The sequence below is a fragment of the Epinephelus lanceolatus genome, chromosome 6, assembly GCF_041903045.1.
Source record: "Epinephelus lanceolatus isolate andai-2023 chromosome 6, ASM4190304v1, whole genome shotgun sequence".
Classification (NCBI taxonomy): Eukaryota; Metazoa; Chordata; class Actinopteri; order Perciformes; family Serranidae; genus Epinephelus; species Epinephelus lanceolatus.
This window is the reverse complement of record NC_135739.1, coordinates 3,083,268-3,111,066: the sequence shown is the minus strand read 5'-3', so window position 1 is coordinate 3,111,066 and position 27,799 is coordinate 3,083,268. Positions and strand designations below refer to the sequence as shown.

Here is a 27,799-nt window from a genome sequence, read left to right as displayed (position 1 = left end):
CTAAATCCAAAACACTCACCTGCAGTAGCCTCACTTGGTCTGGTGTGACCAGTAGCTCATGGTGGCTAATGCTAGCTGGTGTTTACAAACTCTCAAAGTTCTCTGTCTTCATGACTCTTTTCCACTTGTTTTGCTGCTATATTAGCTTAGCATTGTAGCTTATTTTTAGCTTATTATCTCATAACGTAGCTGCAGTGGCTGCTGTTCAGCAAGTTATACGCAGGCTAACCTCATGCATAGACTGTATAATAAAGACGGACAACATGACAGCTCCCCAAAAGTGAAGCCAAAACCAGGCGTCCAGAAAGCCGCTCAACCTTGCATCAGTTTTTTTCCTTAGTGGTCACTCACAGTTTTGTAGCAAAAAAATGCCCTGCAGCCCAAAAACCTTTTTTTGTCATAGACCACCAATGTAAAAGACTCGTGTTAAACTGTTGACGCCTTGAATTGCAAACAAGGTCAGTGATGAATCTTTCGATTGTGAATTTTTGAGCCACAGGGGTTTATATTTGTAAAACTTTCCTCAAGGCAAGAAAAGTGATTTAAAAATCGGTGACGTCACCACAATGTAACGTCAAGGGGCTGAGCGGGAAATGGCAGGCGGGGCCAGCAGGAGAAACACTGCTGCGCATTTTCAGTGGGCTGAATATCCGTGGAGGTAAACCCAGAAGCTAGGAAACATTTGTGGCGTATGCGCCAGGCGAGCAACTCCACAGGAATGAATAGGCACCATCTTGGTGTCTGGTATCTAGTTATTATTAAAGTCTGTGGCCAAAACATTGCGATCGCCCCCTGGTGGCTGGCTGCAGTTTAAGTTATAAACCCCGCCCACTCCATGTTAGCGGGTGGGACACGGGCCAAACTTAAAGATCAAATTACACATCAAAGATTGTTTCTGTTATTTTAGGTTGTTCTTATCACACTGATGTTTGTTCAAGTGTTCGCTCTTCTGATGGTTTCAGTTAGTTATTTGATGCCAGAACGAGTGGGTTTGATGTCATGACTGACAGCCTTGTGTGCCATTCAGTGTGCTTGTGATTGGAGGGACTTGAGCTTGGGTGGGAATTTGATACCACGGAGGTTTCTACTGCATCAGCTGTACAAGATAGCAGCGTCTATATCCGCAATATTTTGGCTTCATATTTGTACAGTGGGAGAGGTGGAGACGTGTCGTCCATCTTTATATACTGTCAGAGGTGGGTAGTAACTAGTTACATGTACTCAGTTCCATTTACTTGAGTAACTTTTTGGATAAATTGTACTTTTCAGAGTAGTTTTAATGCAAAATACTTTTTACTTTTACTTGAGTTATATTGTTTTAAAGCAACAATACTCTTACTTGAGTACAATATTTGGCTACTCTACCCACCTCTGAGTACATAATTACATATATGTATATATATATATATATATATATATATATATATATATATATATATATATATATATATATATATATATATATATATATATATGTGTTTCTTGTGCCTTGATTTATGTTATGTTTGTAAAGATTTAATTTATTTTTGTTTTAGTTAAAGGGGTATCGTTTAAAATATATGAATTTGCAGATTATTATTTTTGATTGATTGATTTCGTTCATGTTCTTATTTTACAAATAAATCAGACGTTACTCAACACTTACTCAGTACTTGAGTAGTTTTTTCACCAAATACTCTTTTACTCTTACTCAAGTAATTATTTGGATGACTACTTTTTACTTGAGTAATATTGTTCTAAAGTATCAGTACTCTTATTTGAGTACAATATTTGGCTACTCTACCCACCTCTGTATACTGTCTATGGTCTTGCTCAGAGGTGGAAAGTAGCAAAGTACATTTACTCGAGTACTATACAGTACTGTACTTCAGTATAATTGAGGAACTTGTACTTGAGTATTTCAATTTCATGCAACTTTCTTCAATCACACTACATCCCAGAAACACATAGTGAACTTTTCACTCCATGACCTTATCTCACAGCTTTAGTGAGCTCCTAGTTACTTTTCAAAGCTTTGAAAGTTTTACATACAAAATATATGCTCCCATTATAAAATATAATGCATCATATATTAATTATAAAATGCTGCTGGCACAGTAATGCATACATAATATAACTTATAATATAATGCCTCACTGACACTGGTTTGCTGCCTGATGAGTACTTGAGATTTTAAATGCGTGACTTTTGATTATACTGGAGTCATTTTACCCGGATGTATTAATACTTGTACTTAAGTAAAGAATACTTCTTTCACCAGTGGTCATGCTTTAAGAGGATGTGGTTTTTACAGTAATGGCTTCTGTTACGCTCCACCCTTAGGCGGCTCTATGGGGCAAACAAAATTCCAACACTGACTCAGTATAACCACACAAACATCAGGGGGTTTACTACACATAAAAATAATAAAACAAGCAGACAAGACAACAAAACTCTGACGCTGAGAGGCAGCAGGAGCAGCAGTCCCCACACCAGAGGCCTCTCTCCTTTGCTGCTGGCACAGGAGCTCTTAAACACCTGCAGGTGCACTGCACCTCGTTAAGTAATGCAGCACACCTGGGCAGATCTGCAAGGGAGGGAAAAGGGACAGCAGCACAGAGCACATACAGCAGTAACACCTCCCATATTGTCATGCAAAATGTTTTAAATGCAGTTTTTAACCACCAGCACGTTGGATAAAGTGCTGAAATTTATCTCAAGGACAATTTCTCTGAAAACAGCTTTTGGTTGAGAGACAGGTTTTACCAGGACTTAAACCTTTTCTAGAACCTCAACTCCACCTGCCAAATTCTGGTCGAGAGTTGATCAAGAAATGTGTCCTGGCTTTCATCACGCTTCTCTTTGAGAGGCGACCAGACTGCAGCAACATGCAGCCAAGAACTGTGTGCAGAGTCTGAAGTGTTGCAAGGTGCAGGAAACAGTGACTGAGGAGGGACAGATGAGACACAAACACCCTGAGGGACCTGTTCGCTGCTGTGTGTTTGTACAGTCACTGATTGTAACTTGCAGCTCCGGCATCCAGCTATGAATGTTATATTGTAAGAGGAAATAGACAGCAACCTCACTGCACGCACTCATACACGAGAAAAAATCCTCACACCTGCCCTGAGGCGATCTTGGCAGGGTAATGAGACTGAGCAGATCAGCTAGCCAGCCCCGACCGTCACAGATGGTGACAGAGAGTGACGGAGGAATGAAACTGATGGGCCAGGGGAAGAAAAGGGAGAAATATAGAGAGGTATAAAAAGAGAGAGGCACACTGAAGCTCATTGTAATTATCTTTTGTGTTATTTTCCAAAATACAAAGACAAATAAAGCAGCACAAGACAACAGCGTACCTGAAAGCATTTAAGTCTCATTGCAAATAAATAAGACAAACCAAAACAACATAAATAGAACAAAACTGGGGCAGCTCATTTTCCCAATAAAAACAGTGGGAGTATTTACCTCCTATTACAGTCCATTAATTAAATAGGTTAAAAATGAGACCAAACTTCATGGAATTCCCCCGTGATCAGAGAGTCGTCCATCATTAATTTGAACCTTTCAGCAAAATCATTCTTTGTCAGACACTTTCACAGGTGGAGAACAATCCTTGAAGCACCAGTCAAAGCCTGCTAATACGAGTCAAAATTCTTATTTGGATACACAGCTGGGGAGATTGTGTTGAGTGATTTATGCACCCACTTTCCAATTCTTTTGATCACTCGTTTCCAAAACGGGGAAACAACAGACAGTCTCTACATTAAATGGAGGAAAGTTCCTGCTTCATTTTCACACTGCCAACAGTTAGTATCGCCCAAGAGTCCCTACTCAACCCAGTTGCCAGAAAACACTGTGGTTACTGTGTGGTTAGCTTTAGGCACAAAAACCACTTGGTTATGTTAGGAAAAGATATGTTTTGGCTTAAAATATGTGAAGTTGTGTGGCATTATCCTCACTGCAAAGAACACCCTTGTTTGATGCCTAAAAAGCCGTTAAAATGATTCACAAAAAGAACAACCGGTTTTGTTGGTTGTTGCTCTCAAACAGTGGTCTGCAGTCAGGTCATAGTCCAAACAAATTCATATAGCCTACTTTTTACACTTAGCTTGATATGGTTCTTATTACAGGCTTAAGTGTTGTTTTGTCATACCTTGACAGTTTCAGCTTCATCATCAGAAGTGCCAAGTGATGTTGTGGTGATGTGTCCAACACTATATGACCGTGCTAGCTTCATAAATATAAAACAGAGGCAAACAAGGGGTCAAGAATAACAACAGAGAAGAGGAAAATAAGAAGAAAGAAACAAAGAAGGAAACCTGGGGCATGGTCACCCTACCATACATCAAAGGGATCAGAGAGTGCATTCAAAGATTCATGCACAAACACAGCATAAACACACCCATAAATCCACACACAAAACCAGAGACCAGATGGACCCCGAGAAGAAATGTAACGTCATATATGAGATATATGAGCCTATCATGCAACAAAGCTTACGTCGGGGAGACAGGTAGAGCCTTCAGTACAAAAATAAATTAACATAGAAAAGAGTGTGAAAAGGAAACATCTGAAGCGCGGACCTGTGCGGAGCAGGAAAATCTGAAATCAGCCATCTCAGACCACTGCAAAAGGGAGAATCACATCATGAACTGGAAAGAGGCCAAGGTCATTCAAATCGAAAGCAACAAGTACCACTGTTGGATTGCAGAGGTGGTGAAAATCCACAAGTGTGCACCCAGAATTTGTTGATCCAATTGACAGGACTTCTGCGCAGTATGAACAAGTATGGACTGTGATTTCAGTAATTTCCATGTTTGGACAAATTAGCAAAGGTTAGCAAACTCAGTGTCTTCGTTTAAAACACTCCTCAGAACATACTTTTACAGGAAGGCTGTTTTTTTTTTTTAAATAAATCTGTTGTGTGTCTAGTTTTTATCTTTCTTTCATCAGTTTAATTATTTATTTATTTTTATTACACACTTTAATTTATCTGGTCTTAGCCTATGTTCAGTGTTTTTATTACTGTTTTTTTCTTAATGGTGTATTCTATTTTATTTGTCTCATGAAGCACTTCATAACTGTGATTTGAAAAGTGCTGTACAAATGAAGTTTGTTATCATTTATCACTAATAAGTATGGTGAAACACAAAGGAGAGTATGGGAAAATAGTTGTTATCAGATTTTTGCCCATATTCTGTTTTCTAAAATTCAAAACAATAGAATGCAGTAATTGGTTATCTTTGCATATATGCATACCACCACAAATAACCAAATGTGAAGCTTGTCTGAACATTTATGAGTCATGCAGTGATGTCGTTATCAGAAAAGTAAACAGACGACCTTTCCTGTGTAAGAAAACCATACCGTCATTGCTACGTTCATCGTCATTTCCATGGACACAGAAACGGTGAAAATTATTTAACTTTTTTCCAACTTTCATTTTTGGTTCTTATTTATAAAAGAGACTAAAAAGTTGTGGGATAGCAATAATATAATATTATGTATTCAATATGTTAAGCTACAGTACCTGGCTACAATCCTCCGGCCACTGTTTGGCAACGTAATAGCATACATCATCAGCATGTAACATGATAAAGAGTTACTTTGGTTTTTTTCAGCCCGGACCATATTTTCTCAAGTGAATAATGGGAATGCCAGCAACTGTGAACCACGCTGCAATATAATCCCTACGCGCAACTGAACACTGTTAATTTACGTCCACTTAATGTGTTTGTTTTTGCAACAGACAGACTCAGGTTATTATTCTGGGTGTCTGACAGTAGTATGGAAATGATTCTTACATTGATAGACCTTTTTGTCCCAGAGTAACACCCTTTTTTTAAAACCAGAAGCAGACCCAAAATTGCCATCACCAGACCCACCAGACTCAATTTAGATACACAGTAATTTAAGCGTGTATAGAGCCAGAATATTTTCACATCTTACTGTGTGAATTAAGGGTTTATTGAACAAAACAAGAGTTGGTGATTGTTGGAGCAGTGTAGAGACAAACCAAGACTGCTTTTGTGATTTTTTTTCCCTTCAATTATTTATTTATTTATTTGTTTTTATTTTTTTAGAAACACCCTCAAACGAGTACATGCACAGTAAAGACATGATAAAATCATGATAGTAATAACTGATAGTAAAAGAAAAAAGAGTCAGAGCACACGTAAGCAGGCTACATGGATAGTCAGAGATCCATAAGAGGTTCCCATGTTCTCAGGAAGACTTCCCCCTTATTTTTTAATATGTGAGTGCGTTGTTAAAGTTAAATGTTGGGGGTCTTTGCTGGTTCCAGTTGAGCAAAATGCACTTCTTTGCTATATATGATATTATGCCGATCCTCTTTGCAGACATCGGGTCTAGCGTCCTGTTCAGTTCCGTACCAAAGAGGTGCCGTACTGGGGAAATGTCAGATGGAACCCTCAAGACCTTTTTTCTGCATTCCTAGAAAACATGAATGACTGACCCTGTATATGTTTTACATCTGTGACATTTAGAGGATGAGGTGGGATATATCTTACTCAGACATAATGGGGTGAGATACATCCTGTGCATACATTTATAATTCTCTTCAATTATTTTGTTGCATGACAATGAAGAGACGCTCTGACATATACTTTCCCACTGGTCATCAGTAAGCTCACAACCCAAACCTTTCTGCCATACAGTCTTCAGTGGGATCAAGGAGGAACTGAGATGTTCTAACAGAGCACTATAGATTGGAGAAATTTTCCCTTTTAATGACGTGGAGCTCTCCAGAATTTCCTCCATCCTTGACAACCCCAAGGAGAGTCGTCCTGCTCTTTTGAGAGTAATAATTAAGTTACAAATTTGCAAGTATTTATAAAATTGCTGTTTGGGAATTCCAAATTCTGTTCTTAAATCTAAAAAAGACTTAAGGGACCCATCAGTAGACAGCTGTTGAAACTGGTGTATACCATGTTCTTTCCACTTAATAAGCAGAGACTTCCCAGTCGAGGGTGGCAGGTCTGGGTTGGAGGAGCTAGTGTAGAGATTCCAAGACCAGATCCACAAAATTTCTTTACATCCAGCCATGCCTGAAGCGTGTTGTGAATTGAACTGAATAAAGGGCAAGTATATCTTACTATATAATGACAAAAACTCTGTGTGTCTGTTCCACGTTTTTCTCCTCACTGACTTGGTCAATCCATGTGAAATTTGGCACAGTGGTCGAGGGTCATGGGAGGATGCCAATGAAGCAATATTACATCAATTGGCCAAAGGGGGGCGCTATAGCAACCCATTGAAATTGCAAACACACACAAACACATAATCTGAGGGGACCCCTCCATTATTGACCCCATCAAACAAAATGGGGGCGCTAGAGAGCTCATTTCTTATCTAGGCCTAACCGCCATATGGATTTTTACTAAACTTGGTAGATATGTAGAACAGGACGCCTCAAGGTGACTGGAGAAATTTAACTCTAATTGGCAACTGGGTGGCGCTATAACAACAGAAAAATGCTTCAAAATGGCTAAAATGCGACCGATCGCTGTGGCTCCCCCTGTGGACCAATGTTGGTGTTGTTTCTAATGTTTGGTATGACTAAGTCATGGTATGGTATGCTGTACATAATCAGGGAAAGTGTCAGTGTGTCATTCTGTCAGTCAGTCATTCTGTCTGTCCCACGTTTTTCTACTCACTGACGTGGTCAATCTATGTGAAACTGCACATAGGCATTGAGGACTGGCATAGGTAGAAGTTACAAAGCTACCAATGGCTATGGACTAGTTATTATTATTTATTTATTTGTTACTGTATTCCTTCTCTCGTTGACTTTTTAAATCTGTTGTTATTTTCTCTGTCTTTGCTTGTAAGGTGACCTTGAGTGTCGTGAAAGGCTCTCTCTCTCTCTCTCTGTCTCCAGCTGTCAATGTTAATAAATGATAAAGAAGGTAGCGAGGTAGGAAGGCAAAGTTCTTCTTCAATATCTGTCCAGTGAGCAGTTAGCTTTTATGAATTTTATATTGCTTCTGCCAGCTTTGAATGAAGTGTGTTTTACAATAATAAAATCAATCAATTTAAATAATAAATGAATATCTAGCTTAATATTATCCTGTTACTTAGATGTTAAATATGGTCTGAAAAATCTACAGAGAAGTGTGAATGTTTGAATCTGAAAAAGTTTGGAATTTTGAAATGGGAAATGATTTGGAACCACCTGGCATTCTTATACTGTATATCCTCCTATGTTTAAAATGAAGACCCAACTCCCAGATTTTTCTGACACTTTCACAGATAGAGTGATATTTTGTTCCTCTTTTCACTTGAGGACGTGTGCTGAAAGTGAGCGGAGACGAGGAGAGGGAAGATAGAAAGTGACAGTTTGGGGAAGCCGCTGCATGTCCTTCCTTTTACTGAGAGACGGTTAAAACTGGGGTAAGAAAACGTGTCTGCTGAGCTGTGTTACGTGCGTCTCCTGGTTCATCCTCGGTTTATGTGTTGCTGCTAAATAACTGCACAGTAACCTTAGCACATAATCACTAATCACCATAATGACTTGCGTAACGTTCCCTGCTAACTCAATAACCTAATACCCACCTGCTATTTCTGCCTGGACACAGAACGCTGTCAAATAAACAGATGCACATTAAAACAGCGACCTGATCCACTCGCTGTAATTCTGTCACAGTGTGCATAATCCTGACCTGTTATAACTTCTCAGGATATTTGTACACACAACATCAAACCATCACTTCAACAGCATCAGCACAACTTGTGTTCTCAAATCTGAGACAAAGCTCCCTTGGGGAGGTGTTCGTAAAGTCTGTATTGATCAAGAGCCTTATCAAACTCCTGCAGATGTGTTGCGGACGTTTTCCTCAACAGGCTTTTACAACCTTGTCAAAACACCAGGTTGAGTATTTTTAACCCTTGCAGACATAAAGTCGAAGTAATCTAATCACCAGACTAATCTGTCTCAGGGTTATCTCGGGGTTAAAGTGGATATTAGGAGAATAAAGCGCTTAAGAATTTATGAGGAAGGATTTAAGTCAGTTTGCGTTATGTGTCCTGTAGATACCAAACTTGGCTCTAAGTGCTCGGTTTCATAATCATTTCACAGCTTCTAGCTGCAGCTTTTCCCGTCACGAAGCCCTGGCAAGTACTCAGAGAAGTATAGATCATATCTCACCATCCTCCCTCCCCCAATCACTCAATTCCATGTTCAGACCTTTGGCTTTATTGGTAGATGAGTGCGGTTTAATTAACATTGTTAACGGCAATAATCCATCAGCGAACAGGACCGCAGCCAGATACAGTCCCCTCTCATCTTGAGGTCAGACTCACTGCATCTGTCTCTTTGCTTTGAGTGTGTGCAGGTGAAAATATTTTCAAATTGCTCCTCCTTTCTTCCCATCTTTCTTTTTTTTCTGTGTTGCCGTCTCACTCTCATTTACTCCCATCTCGTTTCAGTCTCCCTGTCTATCTCTCTTTGGGCTCTCTCATCTCTCTCATTGTTCCCAGCTTGAAAGAAACTTCTTTTTTGGGGAAGTGAAAGTACAATTACGCATGCAGGGAGGGTGGGAGCGAAGGAGCATGGGAATTAGCTTGTAACGAGAGATGAAGTCAGATGAAACGATAGCGCATACTGTATCCTGCTCTCCTCTTGTCTCTGATCACACCGTCAGATACGCACGGAGCACGCCTCTCTTCTCTTTTTTAACACTCTGCATTCACACTAATTAATATACGTGAGGGTACTGTATATATGCTCATGCTGCAAAGTCACTGTGGCAGAATGAAAACATGCAGCACGGCACGATTAGCACTGTTCTCAATCAGGACATTGAATCCTGCAGCTGACCCTGACCTTTGACCTCTCTGTGGCGCAGCATGAAACGCTGCAAACGCCACAAATAAATGTTCTCCAGTATTCAAAAGGCTTGTGGTGTTTCTGCCTCCCCGTGTGGTCTGAAGTCGCCCCAGCTCATTATCATATTCCTCATTATGAACGGCAGATGTTTTGTCAGGGAAAACACTCATCTCCTTATCTCTCCGCTGCTGCAGAGTGATTTGTTAGTGTATAATGATGTGCATGAGGGGGTGGGAGGGTTGATGTGTCAGAGCCTTGCAGTCAAGTCTAGTCACCTTTCTGTGTATGTGTGTGAGCGTGTGTGTGCGTGTAGCGTGTGTGAGTGTGTGTGTGTGCACAGAATAATAATGTTGCCATGTCCTAGACACCAAAGACCTACATTACCCAGAGGAAATCTGTAGTGTCTCTCGGGATCATTTATCACAGAGGTTATCACTGCAGTGTTAAAGTCTGTTTCTGTGTGTGTGTGTGTGCGTGTCTGTGTTTGTTCTTGCTACATAGTGAGGACTTATAAGGAATATTTTCACAACAGAGTGGGGACATTTTCGCCCCACTTCTTCAAAGGCCAGTTTGAAGGTTAAGACTGGGTTATAGGGTTAGGGTAAAGTTTGGGTTAAAATGCTACAGGGCCACAGGCACACAACGACCAGGTGAGTAACTCTGAAAATACTCTTTTTTTAAAACCTTTTATAGTCGTCTAAAATCCATTACAAAGAGTTTGGTCCACTTGCTCAGGAGGATTGGAGGAAGGATTGGTTATATTACTGTTGGGCTTCTGTGACTCACCGTTAGCTTGGTACATTAATTATTCTTTATTCTTTCCTTAGGATCCCCATTTACTGTTTCCACAGTAATAAAATTAAACGAAATTAAATCAAAACTAAGCAATGTTAAAATGACAGTTGAAATAAATACTTTTTTGAAAAAAGAAAGAGGATAAAGAGATAAATAATGTGAATAGATATATAAAAGAGATGATTAAAGTTAAATAGAAATACATAACTGCTTTAAGTAAAAATAAGTACTAAAATATTTGAAGGTCCATTGAGTAGGATTTTGGGAGATATGCTGGCAGAAATGGAATATAATATGATATATATGTTTTCTTTAGTGTATAATCCCCTCAAAATAAGTATTATTTGTTTTGGTTACCTTAAAGTGAGCCATTTTTATCTACACAGGGAGTGGGTCCTTTTTTTAAAAAAATATTTTGCTTCAGTAGCCCACAGTGAATTAACCGACGTCTGGCTCTAGATAGGACCATTGGCGTTTTCACCACCATAGTAAGAAGCCTCTCCATGATGAGCAGCATCAGAAAAAGCCGTGTTTCATCAACATGAAACTGATTTATTCAGTGTTTTTACCAGTTTAAATCACCGTGTCTGTTTGTTTTGGAGACGAAGAGACCTCCGCAGATAAGGTGAAAACCTCCCTGATGTCTGAATCTTAAGTTATCAGAGAAAAATGGTGAGCACACATTAGCAGGTGCTGGCCTAATAACTGTCTCGAACATGCCAGAGAAACTCTGATTTGTAACATGAAACTGCTTTATTCAGTGTTTTTACTAGTTTTCATTTCCTGGTCTGTTTGTTTTGGAGAGGAAGAGACCTCTGTGGATAATTCAGCTCCTGGTATAAACCTCCTGAACAATGAACACTAAAGGAATTGTAATCGGGAGAAGTTTAAGCTGGTTGCAATCTGCAGTCCTCACCATTAGAAGCCACTAAATCTCCTTAAATCTTACACACTGTTCCTTTAAGATGCACAAACACAGCGCTGGTTAGTAATAAAAAAGTGTAAATAAAGTGTAGTAACATCATTAAAACCACAATTCAAAATAACACACACACTGTAGGTTAGTAAAGTAAAGTTAGGATATTATTAACGGGGAAGAAGAATATTTACGAGTGAAATAAACACTTGCTCAGAACCATTTCAATCAGTGTTATTAAAAAGATTTCTTCTGCAGCTGGGTATCTTTATTTATAGAATATTAACTGCTGAGTTATATAGGGGTAAAGGTCAGGTATTTAGTTGTGATGGTTAAGGGGCTAGGAAATGCATTGTCTCAACAAGGGTCCTCACAAAGATACAAGTACAAGAATGCGTGTGTGTCCTGCTTTTGTTGTTGCCCACCTTTTTCTCTAGAGTAATTACATTTTTTCTCTGATGCTCTGCCCTTCATCTTCACCCATATACTGATTATTCTCTGCCCCTGCTCGCTTTTATACTATATCTTTCCTCATTAATCTCCTCCCTCCTCTTTTCTCTCCTTCACCTCCAGACGAGGGCCAGACAGTTTGCCAGAGTCCCCCAGAGCTGGCGGGCCAGCGGTTGGCGGAGGTCGGCATGCAGCTGCGGGCGGACTGCCACCAAGGCCTGGGCTACTGGGACTACCTCTTCTTCATTGCCATCGGCTTTGTCATCTTCTCGGCCGGAACGGTGTCGGCCTGGGTGATGGGCGTGCTCATGGTGCTGTACGAGCGCTACAGCAAAAGGAAGAGCGAGGAGCTGGACAGCGATGACGAGGACGAGAGGGGAGGGATGGGCGGAGGTGGTGGGGGAGGGGGCGGAGGAGGTGGAAACCAGGGGAACGGGGATCTGAGCAAGCCTGGCATGCAGGTGTGACAGTCTGATGTGAGACAACATGAGGAGGGATGACATGAGAACACGGGAGGGGAGGACAGACAGAGAGGAGGAACCAGAAGTGATGAGAGGACTCTGAGACCAAAGGCTCTGGAATGAACCAAGATCTGACTGTCTCTCTTTGTTACAGATTTAGATATCGCAATATGCTCTTCACCATATTGGACAGAAAGTGTGTAAGTGTGTGTGTTAGTGTGTGTGAGAGAGAAAGAGAGACAGACAGAGACAGCAATAAGGATGACTATGCCTTCACTTCAGGAGTACAGAATGACCTCTGAGATTATTGAGAGCAATAACCCCCCCCACACACACACACATACATACACACACACACACACACACACACACACACACTCATACTGCTCACCTCAGCACAGATACTCTGCGGAGCTCCTTGTTGTCTCTGAGTGGGCAGATATACCTGCATACTATGTGAAGTGCTCTTGAGTAACATTCTGTAAATGATGATTATAACAAGACGTGTTCTGTGAGCAACACACACACACACACACACTACATTAATACAAATAGGAAGGTACTGGGGGTCACAAAGAGAGTGATGCCTTATCTCTGCTACAATAAAAAAGGGAAAACTAGTACATTTCGGTATTAAGATGTGATTTTCCTGAATGCCTTAAGGCAACTCACTTGAAATAGTGAACAGTCACTGTTGTCTCCTATAGACAGAATCTGTCCAAAAACAGTTTGGGATATGATGAAATTATTTGAATGTAAAAAATACTAAGAATGAACAACTTCTGTGACTCACTGCTGGTTGGGATTAACACGTGAGTTTGGAAGTTTAAAGGCACCGTGTGGAGTTTTTAACCACATGTTACACTATGGAGAAAAGTTTTTGTATCTCGTACACACCTGGTGGAAACTAAAGCTGTTAGCTCATATGAACTGCGGACATTGCCTGTAGATTGAGGTTTGAGCATTGTCCAGAGTTTCCCTTTCACACATGTAGCACACAATATGAGATCGTCTGTGTCAGGAGCGTTCGCACTTACTGGAAATATTCACTTTGGTTTAGATGAGAGGTGGCGCCTGGGTATAGCGTGCAGGAGGCAGGATGTGACACAGATTACATGCGGTCCCGTAGCAAGTTCGCATGTCTCTTGCTGTTACTTGAATCTGACAATTTTGGCATTTGCCTTTCCCAGCAGAAGTTCCCCAGTCTCTCCAGTTAGACATTCCTTCATGTAAATGACCCTTCTTCTTCATCATTAAGTGTTTGTTTTCTTCCAGTTTAGCACGAGTCACATGATGGAAACATCATCAAACACGCCCAGTCGCTAATTACCTGTTCTATTCACACATGGGCTCAATTGAACATTACACAGACTTTGCACTGGGGAGTTGGCCGGATGAAGTAGGTTTAATGTCAGATCCAACTGATTCAGACTTTTGTGTTCTCACATACAGCTCCTCCAGGTAATATCTAGACCAGTGGTTCCCAACTGGTCCAGCCACGGAGTCCAGTGTGTCATACTTGGCCATGTTGTCGAGCTAGTTTGCTGTCTCTGTTGAGTAACTGTCGGTTAGTCACTCACTCTACAGCAGAAAATGGCACTACAAAATAAAAGCTCCGTGCTGGAAATTCTGGAAAAAAACGTGACATGCTTGCAGGTCACTTGCGGTCCATTAAGAATGGGCCTGCAACCCACCAGTTGGGAACCACTGGTCTAGATGATTTCAGGTTTGCAGTGCATCTGTGAAAGGGGTAGTTCGCAAACATGGATGGAAGGGACACGTGTTTTAAATCTAAAAACAGAAAATAGCTTGTCAAATGTTTTTTTAAAGGAAAGAAATGCTTTCAATGTAGTTGTAGGCTTCAAGACTACAAACAAAAGCATTTATGCGATAGATTCTGAATGTAAACATATTTTTTTGTTGACAAGAAAACTCCACATGGTATCTTTACAGAGCAACTTAAAACCCCCCTGAAGTCTTTGTTTTCACTGACGTCCAGTGGTTTTTACTTTGCTTCAGTGATGTAGAAGTGTAATCTGGAGTGTGTCAGTACACCGTGACATCAATGTTGGGTGTTAGTACACATGACATCATGTTGCTGTTACTCATCACTGTTACTGGTGCAGAGCACAAAGAGCACAACTCTGACCAAGTTTCCATCCCAATCTTGTACATTTAACTGAATTTCAAGGAAATTCAACAAATTCTCAATCCCAACTTGTCAAATACCGACGCTTCCTCAGTGGCTCTTGCTATGACGCTCCAGTTACCCTTCCAGTGTCAGTTTTGGACACTCAGGGATGACGTACCAACTTCTGCTGGTCACATGCATTGTTTCCTTTCAAAATAAAAGTAGAAGGTAGGTAATAAACTTTTTAGGTTTAGTTTTTAGGTTCACTTACTTAGGTTTAGGCAACAAAAGTATGTGGTTCGGTTTCGGGGGAAAAGAAAAACCATCACATGACATACATCCCTCACATAGTATGCTACACTTAAAGGTGGGTAAATACCAAACCGACATCAAAGAACTAGCTGCGACGAAAGCCAACTGTTGCGTTGTCTACGTCGCCTCACGTCGCCCTGTGTCAGTTGCATTTGAACACACTACACGGACTACATCCGACAGCCAAGTAGCACGTACGTTCTGCGCCTGCGTGAGAGAGAGCGGAGTGAGAGAGTGGTACATCCTGTCAGCCGAGGGGTTTCCTATCTGTGCAGCCGAGCACCGCAGCACCTCCACGGACTATTACATCCAGACGGTCCCGGTGTTTCCTGCGCAGGCTCCACTTCACTCAGCTGCCCGATAAACCCGCTGCTTCTTCCCACTTTAACCTGAATAACAAACCAGGGCTCGGTGCTCCGGTTGGATCCAAACGGAGAGCCGGGGCTAGCTCAGAGACTAGCGGAGGCTAACTGGCTGTGCGTCCCTCCGGTCATGCTGCGGCTAACGCTCCGCTAGCCGCTCCCAGCTAACCCCGGCTCTCCGTTTGGATTCAAACGTTTGGATTCAAACGGAGAGCACCGGTTAGCCCCGGTTTCACTACAGGCAGATTCACTTGCTACAGGGGCGAGGAAATAAAACCTGAACAGCCAATCAGAGTGATCTCTCTCACTGACAAACTCCGCCACCAATTCAACATGCTCAATCAGCCAAAAAGCCACTGATGCCGAAGTGCCGATAGTGCGGGACACACCGCAAAAACTAGGCTGACAGACGCTCACCAACAGCCCAACTTTGGTTGACGGCCGACCGTCGGCTTGGTGTGTCAGGGCCTTAACAGCACACTATATCATTACTGACTTTTGGTTTCACACGGGACACCAACAGCAATCCCCCGCATCAAAGTCTGAAGTTTGTTTGACCCATACACGTCCTCTCCCACCTGCCTTATGCAGACTTTCTCACTCTAAATGCTACGGAAGTTGCTTGGAGCATCAAAAAGTGCCGCCAACCAGTGCATCTCATACCCCCCGCTTAAGGGTGGCTCGGTGCCTCTGTATCTGACACTGAGGGACACTGACCAAGCTTCAGTGTTTGATGAGCTGGGAGTGAGATCGGGTTGGAAAATCAGCAAAAGAAAATGCTAATGAATGCACATTTCCCTCCACTACTTGTTATGTTGGGTGCACCAATTCTCCAGTGAAGAAGCATTGCAAAACAAGTTGGGGGAAACAAGTTGATGCAGTTTACAGAGTGCCAGTTGAATTTCAAATGATGGAAAACGTGATGGAAATATGTTTGTTTCTTGTACTAATGTGAGGAACGTTAAAGTCTCCTCATCAGTACACACCAATCTGATGCTTTTGCCTTTTTGTCTCTTCATTGGAGTCGAAGCTTCAGTGAACGTTGAAGTCACATGCTTCACACACTTTGTGATTTATTCACTAAATTTGTATTCATTGCATTCCATATCTTTTTTGTGTGTGATATTTTGACTGGCTTTCTTTTAGAATTGAAAATGCACAAATAGACAGGTGGGCAGAAACACTTATTTTGGTGGTCAGAGGTGAAGCAGACCTGAGACCAGCGAGGGCAGTGACACACTGCTTTTCAGCCTGGTGTTAACTTCCTTTTAAAGCTCATTCCCCTGTAAAGACGGGCAGCAGAACTCTACCTATAGCGACACTATGTGACTGTATCATATCTTGCGTGTACTGTACGTGTGTTTCATGTTTCTGTGTGTATATGCTTTCCTGTGCTGCGGTAGTTTCTCATCCAGTCTCCAAACTACTGTAGCTGTAGAAGTGGGGCAGGTTCTGCACACGAAGACAGCATCAGGGTGATCGAGTCAGTCGTGTAGCTAACGATGACTCTACACTATGTGACTGGGAGCCTCGCTTGATTGACCTCATGTTACAGTTGAGCACATACAGGCCGCAGTCTATAGCCCAGCTGTCAGTGTGGAAGTGGGCCTCTGGAGTAATGTGTGTGTGTTCATGTATGCGTGACTGTATGTTGTGTGTGTTTAAGAGGGGCAGAGCGTTCGCAGAGCATCTCTGTGAGTGATTCACGAGCCCAGACCGATCCAAAACCCTTCCTCCTCCATCCTGCTCCACTTCCGCCCTGTTCGTCACGGGACGGATGGGCGGTTAGAGATGATAAACGACAAGCTGCGGATAGAGGTGGGGTGGAGAAAGAGTGGGGTCACCGTCAGAAGCGGGAATTCATCTTGATTGATGTACTTAGCAGCTGTATTGAAAGACTGATTGATAGTCGGGCTTTTATTCATTTTCTGAGCTGAATGGCTCCAAATGCCCCGCATGAATGGGCATGGTTAAATGATAACTCTCCAGAGGGCTTGGTAGAGTGTGTCAGTGTGAGTGTTTGTGCGTATATGCGTGCATGTTTATGGTTATTTCCAGCTTGGTTTATGATCATGACAGTGTATCTATATGTGGATGTAGATGAGAGACCAACAGCTTTTTTTTTTTACTATAGGAGGGTAATTTGTAATCAAAATCTGTCACACAGGAGCCCGCTGAAGCACATCATCACTGACACACACACACACACACACACACACACACGTCACTCAATCATAGAATCCCTCTCTATCTCACACACACACACACACAGACTCACCGACTCACCCACATGCACGATAAATCTCAAGGGCACAGCTAAAGTCAGAGCCGCAGGCCCGAGAACATTAACACTCCTGTTTTGGTCTCTCTTACCATGCATCACTACATCCTCTCATCTGCCCCTCCATCCCCAATCTGACACTGTCATCAGCTTTCACACAATGCAGGCACACACACACACACACACACACACACACACACCTGGACCTATGATTTATCTGTTAAATCTTCAGGCTGTCATTATCAGATCATTTGTTCAAGGAGAAGCTTAGAGGCGTACAGGCTTTAAATGACCTGCAGAATGTTGGTGTCAATCTTTCTTACGTTACGTCACATTCATAAAAAGACACTTGACCTACAAGAGCGTGACCTCACAGCTACATACCTGAAACATATCCTTAAACACAGTGCTTCCTGTTTGGAAAGAGCAGCTATTTTGCTCGGCTGAATGTCAGTTTTACGCCGCCGACAAATATAGAGCTGCTTAGCAGACTGAAAATGTCAGTCCTTTACCAGCAGTAGGTCAGAGGACAGGGGAGTTAGTCGGTGTGCAAAAAGCATGAGAGGACCGTGTGTGTGTGTGTTTGTGTGTGTGTGTTTGTGGGGCGCTATTCTGGTGTTAACCCATGGCAGGACGAAACATAGGACAGATAAAAATATCACTGATCTAAGAAGTAGAGGGCTCGTGTTTTGTGCGTGTGCACGTGTGTGTTTGTGCGCACACAAGTGGGAGGTGTCATTGGTGTAATCATCTGTGAAACGTTGTATGCAGAGATATTACCAGTGTCTGGACTCAGAGTATATACATCAGCTACATATGTTTGGCAGTGAGAAGGGACATTTGCATAAGATGTGGTGTGAATTTGTTTGGAGGAGTCACTGCAGCTATTAAATGCGCCTGCTGGAGAAAAGTGCAGCGTTTTGTGGCTGACGAGTTCAAAGAAATCGACGTGTTGTTGCTCAGAAAATCATTGCCCGGGGCGGTGTTCTGGATGTGGCTGGCGCAAGCAAGTGATGAATAAGAGGGAGGGGTGGCTTTGTAAGTTCTCCCCTCCTCTTGTCATCTCTTGACACGTGTGTGTGTGTGTGTGTGTGTGTGTGTGTGTGTGCGTGTGTGTGTGTGTGTGAGAGAGCAAGAGAGAGAGAGTCTGGTACATTTGTACATTATTACGCAGAGGAAAAAACATCATTAGCCTGCTGATTCCAGATCAGAGGTGCTGTGTTGGCGCGCTGTTAGAGCTGCAGATTGCAGATGTCCTCAAAGGCAACAGAACTGCAGAGACTGAACAGTCCTCGCTGTATGTGTGTTTTAGTGTGAATGAGTGTGTGTATGTGTGTGTGTGTGTGTGTTCGTCCAATATGTGATTTCTGATGGTGGTACAGATTCCGATAAACCTGCTGATGTACAGTAAATTATGTCTTTACTTTGTCGTTTCTTTTAGAGTTTTCTTTAGTTTTGTACATCATGAATCATAAGCAATAAAGAGAATAAGGATGAAGAATGGATGAGAAGTAGTTTTCTAAGACTTTACTTGTTAATACTGAGAGAGTGACTTGAATTCTTGTGCTGCAATAGAACAGGAATTCTTACGTGAATAAAAACTACACAGTTAAATATTGTAAGAAATTTTTATACCACAAGTACTGAAAATCTTTTAACTGTCTCAAAACACGTCTGCTTTTACACATACATAAGTGCTTATAATGAGTCTTGCATCAAGTGCATTCATTCAGGGTGTTAACAGTATCTGTAGGCTCAGTTCATCTCCTTTAAGTCATAATCGTTAAGATTTTCATGAAATCAAACCTCATTTTTGATACCATTTATCGTCAGCAAAAACTATTCAACATATTCATACTCTGTAATTATCTTTCTACATGGCTGTTTTCATTGTTAGTGGCGGAGTCCGCCATTCAGATTGCCTACCTAAGCACAAGAGATTCACAGGAAAATGATGCATGCATGTAATCCAGCGCTATTTTATCTCATTGATAACAGCCTCACCGTTTACTGTTCACACTCCTGACACCATATCAGAGCTGTATTTAAGTTACTGCTAATGCTAACTGAATATTTCCTACTGCTGCTAGTTCACATTAAAAACTGTTGAAACATGGGGTGGCTTTTATTGTGAAGGTGGCAATCATTGTTGACCAACTTCCTTATTAAAACAACATGAGTTTGTTTGGCTGCACTGTAAACAGATACAGCAGTTGCTCTTCTGTTTTGTTTCTGACAGAGAAACTATTCAAGGAGTGTTTGCTGTAGATATCTTAGTCTGTAACAATGAATTATATCAACCAGGACAGAAATCTTAAAGTCCAACTGAAATCACATTTACATGCTTTTATCTGTAGTCTGAATGTCTAATGTCTATTATTATTAATAGTTTTTGATTATTAAAAAGAAGATAAAGGGTCTTTGGGGAAATATCAGAGATACTCCTTCTCATCTCAGCCATCTGGAGGAACACATTGGTGTCTGTGTTTGATTGACAGCAGTTGGCTGGCTGAACCCCAGCAGGGGAACATTAAAAAATTTGCCCTGTGGCCTACATGTCATGCGCAGTTAGGATGTTGTCAGTGGTATTGAAGAGTAAGGATTGCACCATATTTACAGCATTTACATGTTGTTTAACAGCTGCAGTTGGGCAGCTAATTAGCTATCTAGCCTGCAAACTGACGTTTGCAATGCACTTCTCCCTGGTGAGTGTTTGTTTGATGGCTTGTTTAATAAGCTAAGATGCAGGACTTTGCAAAGCTTTGCTGTGTAGTTATGTTGTTGTGGCCTTATGTAATATTTCAAAATAATTGTAGTAATAGTATTAGTAAAAAAAAGTAAAATTTAGATTTTTTTTTCCTCCTCCATTTGTGGCACCCCCTATGTATGACGGCGCCCATAGCATTCTCCTATACTGCCTGCTCCACGGTCCGACACTGCTAACCTGGGTTGTTGTTCAAAGTCTGTGTAGATTGTCTTGTGTAGCAGGCTGCTGTCTGGCTCCAATAGTATCGCATCCCTTCTCGTCATATTTTGACACCTAGGCAGAAGTTATTGTAACAGCTCTGAGGGCATAAATCTTGATGTACTGTGCCGGCAGTCAGGCAGCAAAACCAACTGGGTAGGATAAGGAAAACATTGTGGTTGTGGTCACATCAGTTGATTTAGTACTAATGACTCTCATAACAAAATAACTCAATGTTCACTGTAAGTTTCACAAGAGACACAAACACCAGTCTCCTGGGTTGAAGTCCTGTGCTTGTTGAACCCTTCTGGATTAGTTGCTTGTATACTACACCCATTGCTCCAGCTGTCTAACAGTGGCGAAGATTGGTTCACATTGGAGTTGGTTAAAATCCCTGTGCATGTCAGATGCTAAGGGTCGCATTGTGCGTCCTTATCTGATGCAGAGGGCCACGGACCAAGCAACGTTTTTTGCTGCCCTGGGAGTAAGACCATTGCACTATGAATAGGTACAGAAAATGCAGAAATTGGTGCATAAAAAAATCACCAGAATGCAGAAAAGTATCTGTTTTACACTCAAAAAGGACCCACAAATCATTCCCTTATTCATTTGTGTCCCCTTCAGTGTTGATATGATACCTACACCTTTGTTCAGAGGTGACAAGCAATGTCATGAATACCTTTGCATTGCTGACTGCAAGCACGTGAGTACCCAAGTAGACATCAACTGCACTCAAGACCACCTTTTTAAGTGGACTGTGCGTTGATCAGAGTCTGGGTATTGTACCCACTAATCTCAGAACCGAACTTTGGGGTCAAGTACATTCAGATCCTGGCCCTGGTCCCTAATGTGAAAGTAAAACCAGGCTGCTGGCTCAGTGTGGCCATCTGCTCTGTCTGTGTTAGAATGCTGATGTTAATGGCTGTATGGAAATAAGGCCTCCATGTATGTAGACAGACACATGATGGTATTCTGTCAAATTAATGCAAAACTCGAGGGTGTCATCACGAAACCAGGAAGTTTAAAGCATTCCCTTTTAGTTTCTGATTTTTGTTTCTCAAGGAGAACACAGGACATGTGATGTATTGAGCAGATATGTATGCTAGACAAAAAAAAAGTAATTTAATTTCAGTTGGACTTTACAGATTATAACTTTAAGTGGTGTCCTTTGATAATGATACTCAGTCCCTACTGTGTGTGTATGCGGGGGTAAGTGTGAATGAGTGTGTGTGCATTTTGCTGCAGTAGCCTATTGAGGCTCAGTTTCACAGATAACCTCCACTCTGAGGACGGTAAGAGCAATCTCAGAGAAGCTGAGATTCTCTCTCTTGGTCACTCATACACGCACACACACACACACACACACACACACACACACACACACACAGTGGGCATTGGGATAGGGTCAGGGGCTTAGGGAAGGAAGCAGGGGCTCTCGGAGGACTTCAGTGGATGCACACATGAATGTTTTCACTTCCCTCTCTTGCCTGACATCTTTGCTCTCCTCTCTTTATCTGTCCTCACACCCCGCTCCCACCTGCTTGGCTCACACTACTCCACCCTTCCACTTTCTCTTTCTTTCCACTCCCCCCTTCCCCTCCCTTCATTTCAGTTGTGCCGCCAACTGCTCAGCCACTCCACTGGCAAAGAGCAGGCTCTAATCCTTCACACGGCCCTCGAAACTCTGCCTGCTGGATGTTACAGCTTTCTGCAGCTTCCCTTTGAGAGAGACAGGGAGGACAGCAGACAGACAGGTGGACACACAGACAGACAGACAGAAATGGCAAATGTATACTACTAAGAACACAAAACCCCAGAAGCACAAGAGCAATGCTACGAGACAAAACATTTATGTTCACACAACCATTACTGTGTGTTTGAGAGTGTGTGTGGGTGTGTACTTGAATTTGTGTGCTCACTCTGATCCCGCTGTTTCTCTGAGGGTGATGTTAGAGCGTGAGCATGAAGCACAGAGACCATCTAATGCAATAAGTCAATAATACATCCCATCATTGCACACACACATGCACACACACACACGCAGCACAAAACAGCCTTCTGGGGGTAAAGATGAGCATTTTCTTCTTCGAGGATCTTTTCTTTTTGAAGCAGTTCCTATCTGTGGATTCTCCTTCACATCGTCCATACTCGCCGTGAACAGCGCAGCTGCAGTGGGACAAAGTTGTTATAGAGATCACGGTCTTGTCTCAATTCTCTTAAGAGGTGAACATCACATGTGTGGAATATTCAAATAGAATCAGGAGAGGTGAAGAGTCAAAACTCAACAACTGTTTATGCATCACTTTCAGCGTGACCCCACTTTGAGCGCTCATACACACACACACACACAAAACACACACATACACACTTTCTAGCATAAAAGCCTTTCTGTAGATGACATTGTGTGGGAGCAGAGGAGAGTGTGGCTGTCAGCAGGATTCCCTCTGCTTGCTTGCCCTTGAATACCGTTAAGAGGAGCCTGAGAAGAGAAGAGCAGGGACTCACTTGATGGTTGTACCATAAAGGACAACACAATCAGTAGATGGGCCATTATAAAAAGGATTTGTGAGACCTAGGGTGTTTTCATTTTAGGGACAATTGTTTCATACCATGCCCAAGTATGATTGCCCCCCTGCCGCTTAGTAATATTGTCCCGTACACTTGAGTCATCGTGTACGAGACATGTTGTTACTACAGTGTAGAAAAGCACACCAAGTGCAAGATCCCAAAGCATATTGTTCTCTATTTAGCAGACAATGTCCAGAACGACCCTTTCCTGCTTTCCTACTTTCCTACTTTATCACCCATGGCAGGTCAGCTTAGAGAATTCAGAGACTGGGGTGTGCTGCTGCGGGCTTAACAATGTGAAAGTGGCAGGACTTTAACTTTGACAAAATTGAAGATATTTGCACCATGAATTAATGCAGAGATTGCACAAAGTGGTGCATAAAAATCACCAGAATGCAGGAAATTAAGTGTTTGACGCTTTAAAAGGACCCCAAATCATCCTCTGTTTCATTGTGTCCCCTCCAATGTTGAAATGATACCTATGCCTCTGTTCAGAGGAGACAGGCAGTGTCATGACACACCTTGCAGACTACAATAGCAGTCCAGTTCCGTGTTATGGTCCAGCTAGTTTTTACATACCCAAGTAGATATGAACTGCACTGCAGCACTGATCTGAGCCTGGCAATTGTACCCACCAATCAAACAAACCAGACCTTGGGGTCAACTGTATTCAGATCCAGGCCCTCATCCATGATGTGAAAACCCCCTTCGAGAGAAATTCTGGTGTTTTTTGGGTATTTTTCTCATAATTGTGGCCACATATATCAAAGGAAGCAGCACAAATCTCTTAAAGCTTTACACATGAACATGAATTTCCCATAAGTCAATTCAAAATGCTGGTCTCCAATGACAGTAAACACAAGCTGTAGCTTATGTAGCTGCATGGGGATGTACTACAGGTGGATTATGGCACAATGGGTCTCTGGGCTAGCCTGGAAATCCAGACCCAAATCTAGAAAGATTTAGAGTCTGGCTATGAGTAATGAAAATGGCCCAACTCGAGGGGCGGCACCAAGCATGCATTTGAAAATATCGTTGCACGCAATTGGATAACACTACGACCAATCAGAACAATACACGGGGTGACGTATCCAGAGCTTAGCTACCACCGGAGCTAACTGGTAGATTAAACTCTTGCCGTATCCGGTCGGCAACACAGCGAAAACGTCCTTCTTGCAAAGGAAAGACTCGAGCGCCGTCTTCTGTTCCTCTTTTAGAGAAAAAGCCAAGTCTAACTCGTTCATTGTAGCGGCCAAAGCCGTTTCAAACAACTGGTGTTCATCCGTAGCCATCTTGCAATGTTTACTGACTGATTCCGGACTTTGTCGTCGTAGCGCTGTCGTCATCTGTTTAGCTCGCCTCTGGCCCGCCTATATGAGATACACCGATGTGATTGGTGCAGCTCGGCTCCAACGGCATGGGTAATGAGCATCATTACTGATTGACAGAGTGACTCGCTGAGCAAATTCAAATTGTGCTCTCGCGAGAACTCTGGGTTTCTAGGGTATCTCTGGGCCTGAATATGTAAAAGTCCCCCTTAGCAGGTATCTTATATATATATATATATGTTACTATTTCTCCCCACAGAGCTGAAGGGTCAATATTGCACAGAGTACTCAGCCCATCTGAAGTCCTATAGTTGAACTAAGGGGATAGAAAAACTCACTTGAAATGTATGACGATGGTTTCTTTTGTTTAAGCTGTTCCTTCAATTTTTTGTTCTTTAGGACATTTTTAGGAGGGGCTGTTATTGACATGAATATGTCAGTAACAGAGCCCCCCGTGGGATGTACTAAGCTAATAGTAGCTTACCAAGTGCAAAGTTAGCATGAGTCAGAATGGTCACGAAAATGAGAATAAGACCAAGGTTAACACATACTGGAATTTTCTCTTAACAGTAGTCATCCTGTGATAGAAAAGAGCTCAAAGTTAATGAGGAGCTTTACTCAAAAGAGACACTTCTTTCAGTAGAGTGGACTGTGTGTGAAACAGTAAGTAGCTGTACTAAAAGGAGAAAATAATAATTGTCAGACTAGATGTCCATGCTAGAAAAGTCAGCATAGTATGATTAAAACTTGAAGACAGTGTTTATATAATTCTCTATTTAATAGCTACACATTCTGCAAATGAGCCAGGACTTAGTCTTAGTTCTTGTTCAAGCTTTACGCTGTGGACAAGGGTGTTTTTAATTAATTAAAAAAAAAACAGAATCAGGTGTGAAAAGTGACAGCAAGCACCTTTTTCAGTATACCCAGATTGTGACTAGCAGAGGTCACGAGAGGGCTACAGGCAGATGTTTCACAATTACGTGAACATGACACACTTTCTTTACATTAGAAACACACCACTACCACACAACACTCTGAGCAGCAACGCACCTGAGGGTTTCTGACCTATATTATATAGGGCACACACACACACACACACACACACACACTCACACGCACACGTCCATGTACTTCTATCTTTGTGAGAACCCTCATTTAGCAAACGAATTCCCTAACCAGTTACCCTAACCCCAACCTACACCTAATTTCAACCTGAACCTTAAACCAAGTCTTAACCCTTGAACAGGCCTTTGAAAGAGTGAGGACCAGACAAAATGTTCTCACTTTCCAAACATGTCCTCACTCTGTCGGTTGAAAATGGTGGTCCTCACTATGTAGCAAGTACAAGAACACACACACACACACAGCCTGGTAACACTCACCGGCCTATCATCTTGGTTGTCTGTCTTACGGTAGCTCTCTTTTTTCCAGTCTCTCATCTTTGGCTTAACACGCTCCTATACACACACACACACACACACACACACATATTGATCACTGACTATTATTGTATGAATCTACACAGAACTTGCTTCTGTATGACTGGCGTTCTGGCTATTTAAAACTGCAGTAACTTATATTAAGTAACATTTTATCTTTTACTATTATTAAAACGATAGACTGATGTTTAACCAACGACTGTGGCTTCCCTCTTTCTAAAAATGAGTGTGTTCTTTGGGTCTTCACTGTGTCCCATGTACTATACAGTGGTGTGGAAAAAGCCCACCTCCTACATCAGCACAATGTGTGGATGGAGGGACGGAGGGGAAGGAGGGCAGAGAGGTGATTGATTTAGCCTCTGCACCAACGCCCTGGCACTCAAAATGGGATGGAGGGATGCAGGGGTGGGAGGGAAAGAAAGGAGAGGTACATAATGCTGCTGCACCTGCGACCTTACTCAAACCTGTCAACCCTGAACTACACTTCTTCTTCCCCCTTTCTTGTCTATTAGTGTCTTCTTCTATCTCATAACCTTTCTAATTCCCTTTTTCAGTTCTTTCCACCTCCTCCGTGGCTCCAACGTTTCTTCCCTCTCTTGTGCGCTTTTATTTTGTATCCCACTCTGCCTCTCTCTCCTTATTTGTCTTGTCTATTGCTCTCCTTACCTCCCTCCCTTATCTCCTCTCGTCTTTTTGGCAGGAACAGCGGTTTTATTATCCAACCTCACCTCTGCCAGGATGGGTCAGATACTGCAGTGTAGCCGTCTTCACTTGGCACTTAATGTGGAGAGAGGGAAAAAAAACACAGCTGAGGGTGGTAGAAAGAGTGACACACAGGAGGAGAGTTTATCAGTGTACCGTAGGTGAGAGGGTTCAGCATGGCAGCCCAGCTAATGGTGTAAAAAATGTGTGTTTGTGCAAATTTAAAATAGGTAGAGTGTGTTCGTGCAGTGTGTGCTGCAGCCCCACTTGGTGAGTGGTGCGTCACCGTGGCTGTGGGCTTTCTCAGGAGGGATGGTAGACCAGACATGGCACGCCGATGCCAGAATGCCAGTCCTGGTCTCTGCTGCCAGCTCCAAGGAGCCTCAATCGATCCTGACAGCTCAGTGTGTCACCAGGTCACACTGACACACTGAGGCAGAAAAACAAGGACAAGGAACCGTTTCAATCGGCTAAAATGTGCTCCTCTTCATTTACCGTTTGTAACAAGATTTAGAATATAGCAAGGATGCAAAATCATGTGGCCTGTTGTTTGAGCAAATCTTGTATTTTGTGTTTTCTACTACAAGGTTAAGCCTTCCTATTCAGACATAAAATTGACTTAGAGTGTGGCTGTCCGTCTCGGCCTGTCTGGAAATTCATTTGATGCAGTTCATCCAACCGATTCAGGCTGCAGAAGCGTCAGCAGCAACAAAAAATGACTCCACAGTTTCACTGGCTAAATGGATGATCACAACTCTGAAATATATTTCCAGGAAAAAAAATCACTTCAGTAAATTTTTATATTTTTCAAACTGGACCGGAGTTGTAGGTTGGAAAATGTGATAAACAGGTTGCAGATTGCCCAGTAATTAATAACTTAATAACATGGGAAAATTAAAAACGAATTACATTGAAGATTATTTTGTGCAGCATATTTGTTGAGCATTAAAGAAGAAACTTTCTTTTTTTATCAAGTCTTCAATTTCACCCCCTCATGAGAAATCTGCCTGGTCATTCTAATACTGGTAGGTTTTAAGTTTACCACAGAAGCATTCTATCTTAATCTTTAAATATAAAAATAATGACAATTTAATTTTTGCTAACTTAAGTAAAGAATGCACTGTATTTTATTTGTAGATTTTTTTTCATAATGTTAGTATTCATAAAGTTGGGAACTTGCAAGAGATATATTTAAAGGAATACTCACCCCCCAAATTCTCATTTGTATATCAGTTAATAACCCTGTGTTACATTGAATTC

General features: G+C 42.0%; 1 protein-coding gene across 1 annotated transcript in view; it reads left to right on the top strand.

Annotated features, from left to right (window-relative positions):
* Window positions 1-26,029, top strand: part of lrrc52 (leucine rich repeat containing 52) — a 40,726-nt gene extending 14,697 nt beyond the window's left edge. Inside the window, exon 2 of the mRNA XM_033622056.2 lies at window positions 12,114-26,029. Coding sequence (XP_033477947.1) covers window positions 12,114-12,457 — 344 coding nt within the window. The 3' untranslated portion in view covers window positions 12,458-26,029. The remainder of the gene's footprint in view (window positions 1-12,113) is intronic.
* The last annotated feature ends 1,770 nt before the right edge of the window (window positions 26,030-27,799 follow it).